Here is a 20,026-nt window from a genome sequence, read left to right on the forward strand (position 1 = left end):
AAGAACTGAATGTTGCTTTTATATTACAATGTATGGTACTAATGTATACTTGTTTTGAAAATTCTAAAGGCAAGAATTTCGTAGATAGCACCAAGTCTCAAAAGTCATTCCCCAGGTCCCTGGAACTTTGCTGTGTTGAGGGCTTAATGCGTATCAGAAAACAGTACCTCAGAGTTCTCAGATGGTTCATTATTTATTTGGAGTTACAATCTGTTGGTAGCATGTGCCACAGTGTCTCTAAAGTTGCATTTAAAAATAATTCTGCTTCTTTGTGTTTTCTTTATCATATCTCTGTCTCTCTTCATGTTTTCTTCCCGGTGTTTCCTACTAGGCTCAAACAGCATCAGCCGGGTAACTGCAAACATAGAAAATGGAGAAAACATGGGAACAACGAAAATTATTGCACCTTCACCAGTAAAAAGGTCAGTGTAGTGAACTGAAGAAACATACACCTCTATACTGTTGTAAAAACTGTTTTTCCTACTGGCAAAGTTAAGAATTTTTTCACTTAGATAATGGACTAATATATTTGATCCATGGGCTCCAATAGATAATCTCTGGTCCAAAGAATATTTTCAAAGGCAGTGAAATGTAAAACCTCAGGATCTGCCTCTCTCATGGAAGAAAGTGCTCTCACTGCTATGGCACGATGAACTCACAGGTCATCTGTGGTCTGTATTCTTAGCAGCAAAGTGAACATTCCAAGTGATTTGTTTTTTCCACGCGATTTTTTAAAAAATGGCATGATATAATAGACTCAGAGGGACTTACAAAATAAAGTACATGATATTTATGTTTAATATACTGTGTTCATTATGGTAGAGCATTGAACTGTGGCCCCAGGAAGAGGATTTATAGCATTTAGAGGTGTCAGAGCCTCAACAGTCAGTGATTGCATATGTATGAAGAGTTGTCATGGTCCTCTGCATCAGTTTTCCCAGAGGCATTCCCTAGCGGAAAAACCTCTTAATATATTACATGGATTGTTTCCCTGAAAGATCAGCCTTGTTCTCTGTTAAGACACTGTTTCAGAGTCATTTTTTTCTGTTTTTAATTATGTTCACAGAATAGCATTTTAGACATACAATGAGCAGCTTTCATAGGCTCATTGTTGCTACAGAAAAAGTACATCATAGAAAAAAAATCTAAGCAATCTGATGTGTGACTGTGAAAGAATCTCAGATCATCTGGTCCCTTTTGTTTGTAAATAATGGTGTGTTCATTCCCACTGGATTGTGGCTACTTTGAGGAATATAGTTTATAATTCCTCAGCAAAATAATTTTAATATAATGAGGAATCGAAGAGTTATGTCTCCCCAAGGATTTTGTCTACATTCTTTTTTTGGTATATTTCTAAGACATTTTCTTAGCATATTCTCTTTTTAGAATGATACATTCTTTACCTTTGAAAACTTTGATTTACTGTGCTTTCCTGGGTCAATCTCACAGGTGTGGAGAGACCCAGCTTTGCCTGCATGTATAGAGTATCCATATAGTGTATCGCACCTGAGCTCAGTGATCTTCCATGAAATTCATGTCCCGTGCCTTTTAGAATATGCAAGAGTCCATTCCCTGTGCAGCCGTTCCTGCTGATGGTACCTGCAGGCTTGCTGAATTCCCACTCAGGCTCTAGGTGAAAAATAGCTTAAGAGGTGAAATGCAAGCAACCTACTACCTGAGCTTTATTTTTTAACTCCCATCTATTCTCTCAGTTTTTTCCAACTCCCTATTTCTCTTCCTGTCTTTCCTTTCTGATTAAATGCATATTTTCTACTTTGTATTCTATCTCCACTATGTTTACTACTTTTCCTCATTTCAGAAGGTAAGATTTTATTTTGGAAATGTGATCTTCAGAAGTTTTTTTAAACCTCTATAAAAACAGCATATTTATATATAAAACATACCTCCTCTCTAATAAGAATGAGATATATGCCTTTGTCAGGTATATCATTTTATAGAAATATATTAATTCCTATATGGATACTTGGCCCTACAATACAAATTTATCTTTTGAAATGACCTTGTCATTTTTCCTTTCTCCTCTTTGTGAGCTGTTATCAGGAAGTTGCTGCAGCTGTATTTTTGGACAGTATATGGATGAGCCTGCAAAAAGCCAGGCCTCCTAGTGGATTAGAGGTTGGATCGCTCTTTCTCAGCTGCTAAGCCTCCTGAGGAATTGAGCAGTTCCACTTCTCTGTCCACAGGTGACTCTGTGTCTCCCTGTGTGTTTCAGAAACAATTTGTCACGATTGAATAACAACTCAGTTATATTTACATTCTTAGGACAGAAAGATGATACTAGATCAGGAAATAGCATTTGAAAGTCACTCTGGTCGGAGGAGGAAGCCAAGGTAGAGCGGAAGCTGGGGAAAGGTCATGGGGGGAAGCCGGAGCCTCCTGGAGCTGCCTGGGCACCACGGAGTCAGACCCACGTCCAGAGCCAAGGAATCTCTGACCACTGTTGTAAAGAGGAGCCTCCACTTCTTTCACCTCATCTTGCTCTCTTTCTGGACCTTGTGGTTATCTTGGTGTAGATACTTTTGAAAGTTTCTTAGGAATCTACATATTTGGCTTCTGTTGACTTACAGCAATAAAACTGGCAGAAGGGAGGAGGCCCAAAGGTATTTGCTAGAAACCACTTCATGTGGAATGAGTTACAGATAGAAAACACAACCTCCCCTCACACACCCACACACGCCTTAGTTGTTAAAGAATTTTACTGAACAAATCAATGCACGAGTTAACTTCCTTTTGTTTTCTGTTTAATTATTTTGTTTTTTAATTGAAGCTTTAAAAAAGCAAAGAATGAAAACAGTCCCGATACCCAAAGAAGCAAATCTCATGCACCATGGGAAGAAAATGGCCCCCAGAGGTAAAGAGAATCATTGTATTTATACAACTGAGGAATAGCAAAGGGGTTAGCAAGCATAGCTCACTGAATAGAGGGATGCTGCCGCAGGCGGTGGTTGGGCATGGTTCCTGAATCAGTGGTACTGGGGCAGGGCGGGGGGTGGTGGGTTTCTGAAGTGGAAATCAATAGTGTTTCTTAAATGAGACTTTTTCCTGAAAAGACATGAGAAGGACACAATGAAAGGTCATTGTGTTGGTTTAGAGTGAGCTATTTCTGCAACCTCTATCTCTGTGACACGTTAATGATAATTTTCCTGTTTCATAGTTCTTGTAAAACCTTCCAAGTTGACATGTTGACCATTCCCTTTCCACTCCAGTGGGCTCTACAACTCTCCCAATGACCGTGCTAAATCACCAAAGTTCCCCTGCCCGCGTCGCCGAAACCCGTCCTGTGGAAGCGACAATGACGCTGTGCAGCCCGTGAGGAGAAGGTAAGCTGAGCACAGCGGAGGTCGGTCCCAGGCACAGGACGCTGCTTGCACAGGTGATTCTCATCAAGCTGTTACTGTTTGTCTCCAGATAAAGGAAGCTAGAAATCTTGAGGCACTTTTCTTCTGAAACAGCCAGAATTTGGAAGAACAATTACAGAAAATACAGACTTACTTTCTATGTCTTAATTGATATATTAAAAATATATATTATAAGTAATGTGTGTTAACCACATGTATAGTATGTATATTACACAGTATATATTAAATATTTCTGCCTGGAAGGATAAAACCACATTTACAGGTAAGCATTCTTAGCTGAGCTTGGGTGCTTTGCCCTCCAGACTGATACTATTACCAAACATAAGGGAAACCCCTTTCAAAGCAAGGAGGAAATGAATTCTCTTATACTTTACATAGCAGATCAGCATACGTGTCTGATTTTATTTGTGTGTATGCCTAGCTTTTTAAAAAGTCTTTATCTAGAAATTTTGAACTTCACAAAGCAGGCTTGGGCAATGTGATTGGTACAAGGCAGGAAAATGCAGAAATGGCTTAGGGGTGAATTCCTCTCCTGCACTATAAGAACTAGTTTTACTTTGACTGCCCATATAATTGGTATTTTAGAAGTGACTTTTATAATTATAAAAAGTTTAGATTATAATGTGAGATAACCATCAAGACTGTGCACCGTGGGGCTGGGGATTTAGCTCAGTGGCATAAGCGCCTGCCTTGCAAGCAGGCAGTTGTGAGTTCAATCCCTGGTACCGATAAAAACGAAAAAGACAAAAAAAAAAAAAAAAAAAAAAGAAAGACTGTGCACCATGAGTTTAGAATAAAGCCCTTCTCTCTTACTGCCCTCTTACGTGCTCACATGTTGTGCCTTCCTCATTTGCTAACGTCTAATTGTATTGATTTCCTTATCTTGCTCCTTACCATTTTGAAATTTGAGTCCAACTTCACTGAAACCTTTTGATAGTTATGAAGTGTCTACATCGCCTTCACCTAGGGGGACTGAGGAGAGGAAGCTTAGAAGGTGGCTAGCAGGAACAATGGGGGATAGTTGTCATCTGTTTGGTATTTACTGTGTTCCAAGTACTGAGCATTCTTTGCAGTATATTGTCTTGGTCCTCGTCTTAACCTTTTGGGAACTGGCATTTCCAGCAGAGAGGGATTAGGTAAGGATTGATACAAAGATGTGAGTGGATTTAGGACACAGAGGGCAGAGTAGTATTACCAAGAAATCTAGCGGCCATTACTGCCATCAGCTTGGGAACACAAGGAGGGGAGTGCTACCCAGAGACCGAAGCTGCTTCACCTTCAAGCTGACTGTCTTGCACTTGTGCTGCCCTTGGCCCCACTAAGCAACAACCACTGGGCAACACCCGCTCCTGCTGTCTTCTGCAGGTGCCCCAGTTGGCCGACACTGCGGACCTCCTGCTTCTCAGGAACGTTGGTGTTGGTGCCACAGTTGTTGCCAGATCACTTCTGCTTTTTTCCTACCTTCACGTTTTACCTGAGTGCTCTCTAGAACTCAGCTGGCACGGGAGTCCAGGAACACAATCTTCAGGCTTCCGGACTTGGCAGGAAAGAGGGTGTTCATATGGGGCAAGATGGGGCAGATTATCAGTGAAGAATACTCGGCCAGCATTGTCATCTCACTTTCACAGTTGAGAAAATTGTGAGAGACACGGCATTAGCCTGTCCTTTGTGGCACATCTGGGATTTGTATCCATGTCTAACAGTCAGAAAAAGAGGAGGATGATGAGCTCTCATTTAAATATGGCTCTGCTCTTTATTGAGCTTTTTCCTTGGGATGCTACAGGCGAGTTCAACCTGGGAAACACTTAAAACCAAGGGGCAGTATTGTGGAAGTGCATTTGTGAGTGTGTGTGTGTGTGTGTGTGTGTGTGTGTGTGTGTTGGGCAGAGTGTAAGTGGCAGAGAGGACTGCATATATTAAGGACTTGGCTAAGATTACAGTGGATAGATTTTTATAGCTTTTCATCATTAATTATTAGTGCAATTGTCAGCACTCCCTAAATAATTACACACGTTAAAGGGCCAGGGATTTAGCGCAGCGGTGTAAGCACCTGCCTGGAAGGCACAAGGTTGTAATTTGATCCCCGGTACCAAAAACAAAAACAAAAGCAAAAACCCCCAAAATTACACATGTTAAGTAGATGGTCATTTTGATTTTAATATATTTGAAAGTGAATTTATTAAATTGTGCTAAAATACGCCAAAACTTACATTGTTTTTTCCAACTAATTGCTTGAAATTGTTTGGAGTTTATACATCCCTCAGTCTGGACTTAATGACTTCTGTAGTCTGAGATACATTTCTACTGGTTTTCTGTAAAACAGAGAAATAATTGTGGACAGTGAATACAGGACTCATTCACTCCCCTGGACTCAGGGAAACACTATCTTAATTTCCTGGGAAGAGAATCTTTTGCCTGAATGAACATGGGGCATTCTTTCTGTTCTGTGAGTCCCTTGAAGATCTCTTTCTGGGCATGTTCATTTTGAGAGGACTAGTTGTTGCTGTCTGTTGACATATAAGAGGCAACATGCATTGTACTATTATGAATAGAATATGTGTGTATGTGTGTGCGTGTGTGTGTGTTGGGCAGTGTGTAAGTGGTAGAGAGGACTGCATATATAGAATAATAGAATTATGAGTAGAATAGAATAGAACCCTCCTTGTCAGTGTTGTTCTGTCTTCACATGCATTTACTGTGCCCCTTGGCACAAGTCCTTACGTAGAAGGATTAGTTCTGGCATTTAAAACTGAGATTTGTCATCAGCATGGAAGAATCTCAAGGATTTAAATTTTATAATAGGAAATTCTGTTTTGCTTTGGATACTAGGATAAATGTGTTTTACAAAAGGTATCAAAATTTCTTATTTTGCCAGTTTGTCATGAGATGGAGATAAACTATCAAATTCTGGATGAGTTTAGCATAGTGGTCTCTAATTTTTTCAAGTAATTGAACCCTGTGAGAATCTGACAAAATGTCAGGTTCACCCTAATCAAAAAAGGGTACATAATTAAGTATGCACAAACATTTTCATATAATTTTCAGGGTTTATCAGTATCCTGAAACATAGTTATATAAATATTTATGTTCTAAGGAAATAACAACACCATGCTTTCTGGCAGTAGATGTATTTACACCTGCTAGCTTCCATCTTTACACTCAAAAATGTTTATTTTGTGTCTTCTATATGTGTCTGGCATTGTGTCAAACAAAACTTTACTAAGTCCCTGTCCTTTGGAAGCTTACAGGCTATTAGAAGTATATGAATCACATAAATACATGTGTAATTATAACTTTGATTGCTAGATAAAGATGATTTATCTGGTCTTAGGGGAATTTAAAAAAACCTTTTTATTGAAACAGCATGCATGATGAAAAGTACACAAGTCATAAGTGTTACTAACTTCCTGGTAGATGTACAAATCAGTAACTAATACAACTCGGGGAAGTTTGCTGAATTGGTAAGTCCAGGGGGTGGGCCAGAGGTTTCTTGAGATGGGGTATGTAAGCTGGGTGATAAATGCAGCAAAGAGAAAAAGAAAGTGCATGCCAGGTGGAGGTGCGAGGAAGGAGTGGGAAACATTCATGAAAAGAAAAAAGCCAGTGTTCCTTAAGCTCTGAGAGAGAACTAAAATGTGTTAGACATGAGCCCAGAGAGAAAAATGGAGCTAAACTTTATAGCCTACCTGAGCCTTGTTCAGGTGATTTTCCTGAGATCAATAGTTTTTATAGGGAACTATAACAATTTGATTTCACCCGTGTTTGTAAAGATGACCCTTATGTCCTGTGGAGAAATGGTGAAAGTGTAATATTGGAGACAGAGAGCAGGCGGTAGGTTGTCGGAGGAGTGCTAGTTGTGGAGAATGGGAATGTGGACAAGATGGTTATGGGGAGAGATGAGGAAGTGGTGGTTTTCTGAACCAGTAGGAGAAAAAAATCAATAGGACTGAGGATCAATATGATGGATGGAGGTCAGGCAGACAGCAAGAATGAAACCCAGGCTTGTACAGTTTTACGAATTCATGTAAAATGCATGAACTAAGAATCATCAGGACCTTTTAGAGGCTTGAAAGGAATGACTGTGTTAAGTTTCTGGTATGTTGAATGTGTGGTATCTCGGAAGTCTGAGATTCATATGGGTTCTTGGATTATCAATCAAGGGCTAGACTGTTTGGACTGAAGTATCAGTTATTGTCAGTAGAATTAAGGATGCTCATTGATTTATGAAACAGAGAAGAAGCTCATTAGCCAGATAGTCTAATACAAGGCATAGACAAAACCCATGACAGAGATGTATGAAACTCCAGTGTTCAGTGACTTAGTTGAAGAGATTGCAGCCACAGGAAAAACCAAAACAGAAAAAAAAAAATCTGCCTCTCATGTAGATCCTTTCTGTCTTTTTGTTTTATCTTTGACCTTTTTCTTCATTTTCAGAATGCTAAAAATCAGCCTTTTTTCTCCTACTCAGGAGGTTAGAGAAATTTCTCTGTAAGAAAAGCTCGGATGTAGCCCCTTGTGGTGACATAGGATTGTAATTCCAGCACATAGAAGCTGAGGCAGGAGAATTGGATGTTTGAATCCAGCCTAGACAACTTATCAAGACTTGTGTTACAAAGGGAAGAGGCTGGAATATATGTAGCTCACTGCAGAGGTCCTGGGTTTGATTCTGGATGTGGACGATGATGATGATGATGACGAGGAGGAGGAGGAAAAAGAAGAGTTTAAATAATCAGTGTACAGTTAGGAAGATAAAGTTAAGGAAATCTCAAAAGTAAAGTACAGACAAAACAAGATACATGTAAATAAGAATAATAAAATTATTGAACCTATACATCAGATGTTCCATTAATAAAATTCTGAAGGAAAAAGAACACTAAAAATATAGAAGATATTAATAGAAATATCAAGAAAAAAGGCAAGAAAGCATTGCTTTTTTAATATAAAAGATGATTTTCAATTTAGGATTCTTTGCACAGATAAACTATAATTACATGTGTAGAATAAGGAAATTTTCAAAATTTCACTTGTCAAAATATTTATGAGATTTGATTGAAAACTGCAGTAAGTATATACATTTAAAAAGTTATTACAAAGTGACACATTGCCATTGTCTTCCCTTGTAATCCTCTCCCTTGCTGAAAAAAAAAAATAACCCATCTTTCTCACCAATTTTCTTTCTTTTTTTTTTTTAATTTTAAAGAGAACAAAACAAAACAATACAAAGCAGAACAAAACAAATCAAAACAAAACAGTGCAAGCAACACTGGACTTCAAGACAAGAGGAAATCAAGACTGGCTACCACGTTTCTTATTTTCTTCAAAACAGTTGTTCATGTCTTCACACACAATGAATTCAAATAAAACAAGATAGTATAAAACCTATCAAAACAAAAGAATGAAAGCATGACAGGTCTTTAAAACCAGACAATAGGAAAATCAACAATGACACCATAAAGCTGCTTGCTTTCTTCAAAATACCTGTCCATACCTCTACCCATATTGAAATCAAATAACAGAAAACAGACTAAAACCAATCAAAACAAAGAATAAAAGCATTATTGGGCTTCAAACAAGATAATAGGAAAATCAGCAATGGCTACCTTAAAGGCTCGTTTTCTTCATCACACGTAATAAAATCAAATCTTATAAACTCTTTAGGAGGAGTGCTAGGCATGTGCATCCCAAAACAATAACAATATACACCTTCAAAACAAGGTGGTAGGAACATAACAAAGGTTGTTATTCTGCATCGTTGTCTTTAAAAGAGTTACTCAGATTACCAGAGGCAGAAATTAAACAATGCCAGATCTGGTGACTAAGGCAGTGAGGACCCAGAAATTTAATCAGAAATTACTGAGCAGCAGCATTCACCGTGTTTCTCACCACACTTGGTAGACACTTCCAGACGTGCTTCAGAAAGTGGCAAGAACAGTGGTATGGGTGTGTTTAAAGTGAGGGGGAATGTCTTCAGGAGGATTCATGGCAATGTGTGTTTTACTGTAATACAATTTTTTTTTTGTCTTTTTCCTTTTTATCGGTACCAGGGATCAAACTCACGACTGCCTGTTTGCAAGGCAGGCGCTTATGCCGCTGAGCTAAATCCCCCGCCCTTTTTTTTGTCTTTCTGTAATACAATTTTTTGAGGAGTTGTTGAAACAGAGTCTTGTGCTACCACACCTGGCCTGTAATTAAATTTTTAAAAATTTAAACATTAGCATGTATTTTAACCGTACTTTGTACCTGCTATGAAGTGTTCTGTTTGCAAACAAGAAGAGACATGCCACAAAAACCAAAACAGGGAGTCCTAAAAGCTAGAAATATGGAATCTGTCATAGAGAATCAAAAGGGATTCCCTAGGAAGTGGTGAATCAGAGCAACCTGTGTGCAGCAAGCTTGGTGCAGTTCTGAGTGTGAGAGCAGCGGAACTGAGGAGGATCAAGTTTGTGATTAGCTGGGATCTGTTTGAATTAGGAGGAAGTTGGCAGTTCTCTTGGAGAGTGTGGGCAAAGGATTACTGATAACCAAAGGTAAACTAAGCAAGAGGCTCATGTACCTATAGAAGAATGGAGCTGTATCCCTAGAAGGAAATTTAGTTCATCTGTGAACAATATTTATATTGTTGTTTATACCAAAATTTTGACATAAGGACTGGGACCACATATCCATGTTACATTAGTAGATATAACTGTATTGGGAACAGCAGGAGAGCAAAAGCCATAGTAATGGCATAAAAGCCTTGCTGGTCAGAGTCAGGTGACAAGCTGGAATAGAGCTAGGGCCTCAGACATCTCTCTTAAGAAGTCTGGCTTTCAGTGAAAGAGAATGAAGTGGACAAAAGAGAGGGGATGTGGAGTCACAGTAGGTGTGTTGTTGAAAGATTTGAGAATGTTAAAATCTGGCAAAAGGAGTTTGCCAGAGGGCAGCTGAGAGGTGGTGCAAGTTAATAAAGGTCACTGAGAAGACTGAGGTGGCCAGGCTACATGGCACAGATGGAGGCACAGACCTTCTTCATTAGGATAGATCCGTAAATAACAGGAAAGATGTTGCTGAGTTTTTATTTTTGGTAGCAGGAAGATATACGAGTTCCATTCTTTTTTCCTTAGGAAGGAGAAAGCGAAGTCCAGAGGTGCCCTGTGCTGCAGAGTAGCCAGAGAAAAGGAAAGCACTGCTTTGCAGAAGCAGCGTAGTCTGGACAAAGATGGCGAGGTTGTTCAGCCATGGTGTGGCCCCACTTGGGGTTTATGAACGTGTTATGTTCCTCCAGTTTTGCTTAGCCAGCTATTTGGTGCTAGCTCAGGGAACCTGGGTCATTCTATTCACCTATGTGTGTTGTTACATAAGAGAGAGAGAAACAGAGAGAGAGAGAGACAGACAGACAGACAGAATGAATATGAAAAGCAGAGTTAGAAGAAGTGTTGAGTATTGCCGTGTATATATATATAATTGAAAGAATGCACTAGGAAATCTTAAGGAGTGAGGTCAGTCGGCTGAGGTTAGTCGGCAGCCTATTGGATAGCACGGACAGAATGAGACTAGCTGATGAGGTACAGAAGTAACAGCTTGTATTTATTGAGTAATCATTAGTGGCTCAGGTCCTGCTCTGCATTTTAATTGTATTCATACGTTTGCTTCTCATAACAGCACTTGGTGGGTAATACTATTAAAACCAAGGCACTAAGTAGAAAAAGTGTGGTTAAACCTTATGCCATATCAGCAGAGGAGGTGGAATTCACATTCAGTTAGACCACTGCATAACTGACTTGGAGGATGGTAGGCCTAGAGACTGAGGACTAACCCCTTTGTTGGAAAAACAGTCTGCAGCCCCCTCTAGGTGGCTCTCTGGCTTCTAAAGACTTCAAAACCAGTTGGTGGCATGCATTTCTGGGACCTGTCATCAGGCATAAAAGTATGACTTGAGTGTGTGGTGAATGAACAGATACCTTAACAGATAGGGATTCACAGCTGTGAAACTTGTTTTGGTGTGCGTCTCATAGCCAGTGGATAATGTTCCATTCTGTAACATCATCTTTTGTTTTCTACAGGAAAGCCCATAATAGTGGTGAAGACTCAGATCTAAAGCAAAGGAGGAGGTAAAATATAAACAAACAGAATGGGAAGAGAGTCCGGGAGAGGGAGGAAGCACTAACAGATTAGCAGTGCTCAACTTAAGGGAAGAGTGTGGACTTTTGGGGGGTAGATTTTTATGGCTGCTTAAAGGGGGCTATGTTATAAATCCTTTTTTCCCCCCACAAAAAAACAATTTTAGTTTCAACAGGTTCTTAGTTTCCCATTCTTTCCATCCTTAGATATTTCTCTTGTTTTTTCCTGCTCCTTTTTGTCTCAGAGGAGCTGGGTTATCTATTACTGTATTGTAAAATGTTGTAAAACTTAGTGGCTTAAAATATACATACAAACATACATACCATATGTGTGTATATGCATGCACAAATACACATATATAGTATAATTGCTGTTGATTGAACAGAAATTTCCTCTTTTGCTTGTTTCTTTTTTGGCTTATATTTTGGTTTTTGAGGCAGGGTCTTACTATGCTGGCTTTGAACTCACTGTGTAGCCCATGCTGGCCTCAAATTTACAACAATCCTCCTTCCTCAACCTCTTGTATGCTGGGATTACAGGCATGTGCCACCATGCTCGACTTTTTAAAAAAATTAATTTTTCTGAGTACATGTTATGCATAATGAATACGCCCATCGTGGGGAGCTGGTACCTGGGACTTGTACACGTTAAAGCTTATCTGGTCTTGCTCAGGTCTCGAATGAGTCTGTGGTCAGGTGGCAGATGAGGCTTTGTTTTTCAGGGATCTGTGCAGAATGGCTGGAATCTTTCCCATGAGTCTTCACCACTGTATGATCTCTCCCTGTCACTAGCCCAGACTTCTTCAGGCAGTGACTGGGCGGAAGCAGAAGCGATCAGTCCAGAACTGAGGGAGTATACCCCACACCTAATTCTGTTGGTAAAACCAGTCACAGGACAAGTGTAAATTCAAGGACAGAGGAAACCTATCTAGTCTACAACTCTATTTAGGAGAGACATGAAGGAAGGAAACAAGATTTTTTCCACATTTAGTCCTCCACAGGGGCTTATAGCTTTGCCATGTGGGAGTTGTATTGAAAGCATTTGGTTTTTGTGGTTCTTTCTGGGAGCATGATGACATTTGCCTTAATCCGCTTTCATCTTGCCCTGCTTTGCTGTTGCTCTGAGTAGGAGACTTATTCAGGTGTCTGAGTTCAGAAACCCTGCCTGGGAGGGGGATAATGCAGGTTTTTATGTTTGGATTAGTAATTTCACTGCAAAGTTAATTCCAAAGAACCAAATGGACCTTTCTGTAATTTGTTATAAACATGGGCCTTTTGCTTTGCTTTGCTTTTGGTCTTCAGGTCACGCTCACGCTGTAACACAAGCAGTGGTAGTGAATCAGAAAATTCAAATAGAGAGCACCGGAAGAAGAGAAACAGGTAATGTCTAAATATTGTAACTCTGCAATCAGAGGCTGCCATTGGTAACAGAAGCCGCATGTCCCTGTATTTAGCTTTCTTATCTGTTGCCAAGGAGTCCAGCACTGTTTTGAAGCACTTTTAGAGGATCTCAGCTTTTTAAACTGAGTTTCTTGTCTTTAGGATAAGATGATTAAATGACTTGGCAGGAAGATTCCCTTATTTTTCTTTCATATGATTCTGTATTTAGGTACAGTGTCTATTAAGTTTAAGGCTCTTAGGGAAGTTTATGATTATAGAGAAATTCCTCCTGAAGTATATTTTACCATGACATTACTGTGTTTTACCTAAGGCAAAATGAGATGCATTGTTTTAAGGCTTTACCTCATGTATATCTACATGCTAATATGCTTTTACATTTATGTCAGGTATACACAGATGAGTAAATGCAGTGAATTTATATTGGTGAGGTTTGTTTTTTAAGAGCTTGTTAGTAAATCATGTGACATTTAATAAGCATTAGTTAGCTTAATGCATTAATCACTTCTCCCTAGTTCTAGAATATTTATTTGAAAGTAAGTATTCATACACAGCAAGCTGGGAGTCAGAGGGAGTTGACTGCCTTTCATACTGATTTCAAACTCAGGGTTTGCAATTGAGAGAGTTTTGTCCTTCTCACCTGCTCCCTGAGAATGTGTGACAATATCTGGAGACACTCATTTCTATTATGACTGGGTAGAAGAGATTGCTATCTGCAAGATAGACAACAGCTACACAACCAAGAAGTACCTAATACTAAAGTCATTGTGCCACTGTGGAGAAACTCATTTGCATTTGATGTAGAATGCTGGCCTGCTTCCTAGGTCATCTTTGTGTCCTCTGTAAATTGAGGAAGTCAGACTAAATAATCTCCAATGTTCTTCTTTAGCACTTGGAACCCTCGAGGTTGGCACACACTGAATTGTCTGCCTGCTCTAACTACAAAGCCTGTACAATAATAGCCCAGACAGCACTGTGAGAGCAGACCACTTTCTTAGGAACGCTTCTGTGCAGAGCTTTCTTCGGGGCTGGAGTTAAGCCATGTAGATGTGAGACCTCAGAGTGTTATGAAATCTTTCTCCAGGAAAACATTTCTGTTTCTTTATCTGTAAAATCTCAATTGTGAGAGGTAACTCTCCCTTAGGTACTTTGGTCCTGCTCTACAATACAGTATTTCTGCACAAAGAACAGAAAACAAAGCCAAAAAATATTTTCCCCTATTAAAATTTATACATACTGATCCCACGAGTATTTTAACATATCTATTTGTATTGCTTAGTACAGTCCAAATTGTGTTCATAGATGCTGTCTTCTCTACTGCTCAAGAGATAGCCTGTTTAAAACACAAGTGTCTTTTGAAACTAAACGTTTTCACAGCGAGTCTATTGAAAGGTCATCACCAAATCCTTAAATTACTCATTACTAATCTGGCTGCTCCAGCTTCAGGGTTCCTCCTAGGTGTTTCCTCCCTCAGGAGTTTTTCCTGTGCCCGTTTTTTAAATTGACTTTCTCAGCGCTAGGCAGAGGTATGTTTTCAAATGGCAGTGGTTCTGAATGTTTAAAGGCAAATGCACTTTGTAAGGCCAGTAAAGGGAAATAGCTTTCAAACACACCCTGACACATTTCATGCAAAGCTTTCACAGTCATTTATTTTACCTATAGATGTATTGCCCCAGGGTTATATAAGTTTCTATGTCTGTGCAAAATGAGGTCTAGAGTCTGTCTCTCGGGCAAGAGAAAAAGTGTGAAGAAAGAAATTTGTCTTTTAGTTCTGATCTCCACGTCATTCCGGTGCAGCAGGGAACAGTGTGTAGGGAAGGAGGGTGCAAAGCCTCTGGGGGGCCACTTTCCTAACATGCTAGGCTCCTGCTCTGTGGGAGCAGTTTTTTTTAAACTCTATTTTTTATTTTTATTTTTTTGGTACTGGAGATCCAACTCAGGACTGTGTACTTGCAAGGCAGGCGCTTACGCTGCTGAGCTAAATCCCCAGCCCAAAACTGTTTTTTAAAAAAAGTCAAAATTCACACCAGAAGCAAGGATTGTTATTCAGTTTAAGTTTTAAAAAGCTGTAATTGTAAGCATCCCCCTCTCGCTTTGGCCCCTGTACTGATGAGAGCAGATAGGTGAGCCTCATTGCACAGTGTTTCCTAGAACGCCGTAACTGCCGCCCGCCTCCTTTATTTGGGGACTTCCTGGTGTCTTCCCTTGTCTCTTTCACCTCAGTATTTTCACTATTGTGTTTGCAGTCTGAGCGGGTATCCCAGTGATCCTCTAGGTTTTGAGGCCTGAGAGGGTAGTTTGCTACTTCCTTTCTATAAATAGCTGAAAGTCGGAGCAGAGTTATTTTTACATCTAAGGTGACAGTCCTTGTTTTCCCTTTGTTCCCTCTATTCTCTCATTTCTTGTTTTTCCCTTGATAGCTCATTACTTTCCTCTCCCAGTTTCCTTCTTTGTCTTCCCTGCTCTTTCCTTTCTTTCTTTTTTTTCTTTTTTATTGGTACCAGGGATCGAACTCACAACCGCCTGCTTGCAAGGCAGGTGCTTATGCCGCTGAGCTAAATCCCCAGCCCCTTTCCTTCTTTCTTTTGTCTTTCCTGAATTCTTTCTTGGTTTAGGAGCTAATGGTTTGTCATCGCATAACCCAAGGATTTGAGTGTTAGTCTTTGTTCTGCCATGTGCTGGTACCTGACCTTGGGCAACTGATTTAACTAATACAGATCTTAGTTTCCTAGTCTTATAGTAAAGGGACACATACCTAACCACTCTTGATTTTGCCCAGTGAGTTCTGTACAGATTCAGTGAGCTCTCTGAAGTGAGAGTATGGGGTGTGGAACCTCACAGTCCTGTACCCAGTTCTGGAATCCCCGCCTCCTCTTCACCTGCCTCTGCACTCCCCTCTAGCAGGTGTTTCTGTGTTCCACTTGGTCCTGTCTGCCATTCTTCCACCTTTCCTGAGTTCACACACTTAGTCATTTTTGTTCTGTGTGTTCTCAGTTCGGACTCAAGGGAAGTGTTAGAGGTCTCACAAGTCTGTAAAATTGTATGTATAGCATTGCGTGCACCTCAGTTGCACAATTTGACAAAGCCAGGGTCTGTGGCTTTTATCGGATTCTTAAGGGTGTGTTTATGGTTCACTCCTCTACCCCAGTCAAACTGAGTGTTCATTGTGATAAGAGTAGTAAAAGATAGGTTAATACTGAGGAAAGAACGTGGTGTGTCAATGCACTGATAGAATTAAAAGCAAAAAATGCTGAAACTTTAGTAATTGCTTCACTGACTGAAGAGACAATTGATTTGATTAAATTCATCAAATTGGGAACCTCCCAGGTAACTGGCAGTATGAAGTTAATGATCCATGTGAATAGTAGACGGTACTAGTTTTTATGAGTTAGAATCTCCAATCTTGTCCTTGAGATCAGAAGGCCCAGCCAGTTCATTACTAAGGGTTTGAGCCCATGGTCCATGCCTGGACTTGCCTAGTGCATGTGCTGAAGGAGGGCTCAGGAAGCCAATTTATCAGAGTGAAACCTTTCATAAACTAGCTTTCCCCCAAAGTACTTTGAGCTTAATAAAATATTCTTCACATTTGGAGAAAGCAGTCTGCAAAATATGCTTTGTGCAATTGATGGAAATCAGCAACTCTTTGGGTATCACTGGGGAGAATCTTTGGATTACTTAGTTGTTCGTGAGCTTTGATGTGTTGCTAGGCTGTTAGCATTTTGAAGTGGGGGATTTGGAGTGGTGAACAGCACAGAGAAGTAGTCTGGTGGTTTTTGCATAAATATAAAAGTGGAAATAACTTGTGAGCCTGGGGAAGATTAAAAGAATGAGAAATTAGGGAAGCTGGAACAAGAGGAAGACTAGAGAGAAATGGCCACAGGACCCTGTGGATCTTTCCCTAGTTTTACCTCAGGATGCTGTATCATAAACACGAGTTATGTACTTGTGTGTGTGCACATGCGTGTGTAAATTAGGGAGCCTTGTTTGTGAATCTGACATTGCTTTGAAGGGTCTGTAGCCATGAGCAGGTTCCTTTGCCCTCTACGTCTTGTTTCTCTGTGCAAATTGGAATAATACCTGCCCTGCCTACCTCACAGGAGGTGAGGATCCAGGAGATACTAGGTGTGCTGTAAAAAGCAGAAAATGCTCCAGATAGACAGGTGCCATTAAATTCATGAGAACATTCTGCAGTGGGCATTGTTACCTGAATTCCCTGCAGTATCTGCCCAGGGGAGCGTGACTTCATGGAGCAAAAAGAGGTTTGTGTCGTCAACATGAATTCATTGTGGCATGAGTATTGTTAGTTTCTCTCACCTTTTAGATGTCTTTTAGGATCCATTAGTTTATTACATGTCTGTTAGTATAATAATCGATCAAGATAATTTTTAATATGTTTCATTATGTTTTATATTATTTTTCTGAAAAAAGAATTCAGCACTGTAACAGTGACAATATATCTGAGTAGAGCAAATCTAGACGGTTGTGATTTTGTTGTGAGAGTGGTAAAAAAGCTAATGTCTCCACACTCTAAGGAAAAGGTCTCTGTGAAGTCGGCAAACTCAACCCAGTAGGCTTTCTTTGACTGAGCCTGAAAATAGATAAGTCTGTCCTTCTGAGCACTTCCTACTGGCCTGCCCCTAATTTATGGGCAGCAAACAAGATAAAAAAGTGTGGTTATGAAGAGGATGGTGCATACAGAGCTAGTGAAACAGATAATGTTAACCATGCACAGAAGCAGAGGGTTCTGATTTACTTTAATAGGAGACAGCAAGATTTAGACCTAGGACACGGGTGGTCGGTCGGAGGCTTTTAGAGCATAATCAACGTCGACAGAGATGACTGTGGAAGGAGGAGGCTGCAGCAGCTGTGGAATGCTGTCAGATTCCTGAGTGGCTGTGGGAGCAAATCAGGTTAAAAATTACAAAAACAGAGTTTAAAGGGAAATTACACAGGTACCCCGTTTTAGTAGCAGAAGCATAAGGAATAAGTGGAAGAAACCAAAACTCCTTTATGAGCAAAATAAATATAATTCATTGATAGTAGGAGAAAGTGAGAAAAGTAAATGAATTTTTTTTTGCTTGCAGTCGACAGGGAGTGTGTCGACCGATGCCTGGAACCAACATAAATATCCCTAGGGGAGAAAAAACTACTGAAAAAAAAATGAAGATTACTTTGGAACAGGTGATCCAAAAATGAGTGTAGTTGCTGAGAGCACAAGTTCACAATCAGTTGGAACCCGTGGACTTAACTTTTAGTGGCCACATGAGGCAGTTTTCGGGAACATTACACTGTAGTTGAAGAGCACAGATTTGGTTTAGTGTGAGTTTTAATGCTGGAAAAGTTATTTGCAATAGTCTTACACATGAAGAAACTGAGAGCTGACCAAAGGAGATGGTGATTTGCCCAGAGTGTCTGAGTCAGATAATGGCACAGCGAGGAAAGGACAGAACTCCAGAGCAAAGTGTGCTGCTCACATCAGCTTCAAGTTTCCTTGTACATGTGCTCCAAAAGATTTCTCGGGGTTAGCATTAATCATGTCCTTTATCTCAGTGAATCTGAAATAAATTAAGAACTGGTAGAAAGTAAGGTCCTATTAAGAACAAAACTGATAAAAGGAGAGGACAAAGTAAAATCCAGGATATTGGTGTAAGAACTCATTTGATAATATGAAGAATTTTGCAGAAAAGGCAGAACTATAATTGGGAAGAAAAGAGAGACTAGGAATCGTTATTATCTTTTTATTATTGTTATCAAATGATTATATGGCATTTCATCTTCAAAACCTTTGCAAACTTTAATTAAGTGTCAGATGCAGTTAAAATCTAAATTGCATGACTCGTCTGGAGAAATTAGAGTGTAAAGGTATTGTGAGAAAAATGCTCTGGAATGTTGGAGTTTGCTGTATTTGAAATAAACTCTTTCCCTGTATGTTAATTAAAAAGCAAAAGCTTTGTGAAGTATACTTCCTGCTCTAACTGTTTACTCTGCTTCCTTAGAGTTGGGGAGATGGGCGACAGATGAGGAAAGTAGACTTACTGGATCAAAGGGGACAGGGAAAGAATATTTGGTGGCTTGTTGAGATTCTCCTTTTTCAGTGTTTGAAAATAAATAGATCGGCAGTATAAATTATAATGAACTATTTTTTCCCTTTAAGAATTTTATAACTATGATGTAAGAGCACATTTTTGACTCTATAAAAGGTTCATTTCCAACATATGGCTTTGCAATATTTTTATTCTTCATGATATAAATCCCTACATCAAAATTAAAATAAATAGCCAAGCATAGCGGGACATACTCGTAACTCCAGCACTCTGAGAGGATTGTGAGGTTGAGCCCAGCCCTGGCAACTTAACAACTCAGTGGGCCCCTGGCTCAGAACATGAAAACAGGGCTGGGATGTAGCTCTATGTGAAGACCCTGGGTTCAGTCCCCACTATCAGTCAATCAATAATAAGGCAGGAGAGAGGCCTAAAATGAATGGAAAAAAGCAAAACAAACAAATAAACAAACAACCTACACTTGTACATCCCATGACTCGGAGTAGGACTTAAAAATAAGAATCATTCTAGGAGATATGTCTTTTTCTTTTTGAGATTTTGTCACTCATACATAAACAAAACTGACAACTCCTGCCTCATAAAAACTTGCCTGTGGTAGTCTTGCTTCTGAAGGTAAGCATTTGTCTTTCCATGTGGCACCTGTGTTTTCTGGAGCAGTTCAGCAGTGGAAGAAATGACACTTCCGTTCTTGTAATGAGGCACCATTAACCAGAGGCCTTTTGTAAGGGTGTAATTTCAGACTTCATTAGAGACCGAGGCAGTGACACCATCATTACTCTGGAAAATGTGCTTGTGCTGTGACTCTCCTAAGGGCCTTACATTTTTAATGCACATTGTTAGAATATTTATGAAATGGCACCCCCAGCAGAGGGCATCTGTCTTTAAAGCACAGAGTTGCAAGGATATTAGTTAACCAGGTTTCATTGCTCTCAAATGAGGATTTCAACTAGAAAAATAAGTTAAAGGTACATAGTATACCCTGGAATTTGTTTTGACTTAGTCTTTATGACAAGCAAGGAAAAGTAAATGTGTATGTGTATATCTCAGGAGTTTCAGTGCTTTTTAATCCCAGTAAAATCTTGAGTAT

General features: G+C 39.7%; 1 protein-coding gene across 5 annotated transcripts in view; it reads left to right on the plus strand.

Annotated features, from left to right (window-relative positions):
• Epb41l4a (erythrocyte membrane protein band 4.1 like 4A) overlaps window positions 1–20,026 on the plus strand; it is a 226,651-nt gene that overhangs the window by 190,249 nt on the left and 16,376 nt on the right. For 4 of the 5 annotated variants that reach the window (XM_063245460.1, XM_063245459.1, XM_063245457.1 and 1 more), the window contains 5 exons: window positions 332–422; window positions 2,789–2,872; window positions 3,228–3,341; window positions 11,423–11,470; window positions 12,782–12,859. In XM_063245460.1, coding sequence (XP_063101530.1) covers window positions 332–422; window positions 2,789–2,872; window positions 3,228–3,341; window positions 11,423–11,470; window positions 12,782–12,859 — 415 coding nt within the window. The remainder of the gene's footprint in view (window positions 1–331; window positions 423–2,788; window positions 2,873–3,227; window positions 3,342–11,422; window positions 11,471–12,781; window positions 12,860–20,026) is intronic. The other variant, XM_063245458.1, reaches the window with a different exon arrangement.

The sequence above is a fragment of the Cavia porcellus genome, unplaced genomic scaffold (genome assembly GCF_034190915.1).
Source record: "Cavia porcellus strain 051 isolate PalLab524CR breed Dunkin Hartley unplaced genomic scaffold, mCavPor4.1 scaffold_2, whole genome shotgun sequence".
In the NCBI taxonomy this organism is placed as follows: domain Eukaryota; kingdom Metazoa; phylum Chordata; class Mammalia; order Rodentia; family Caviidae; genus Cavia; species Cavia porcellus.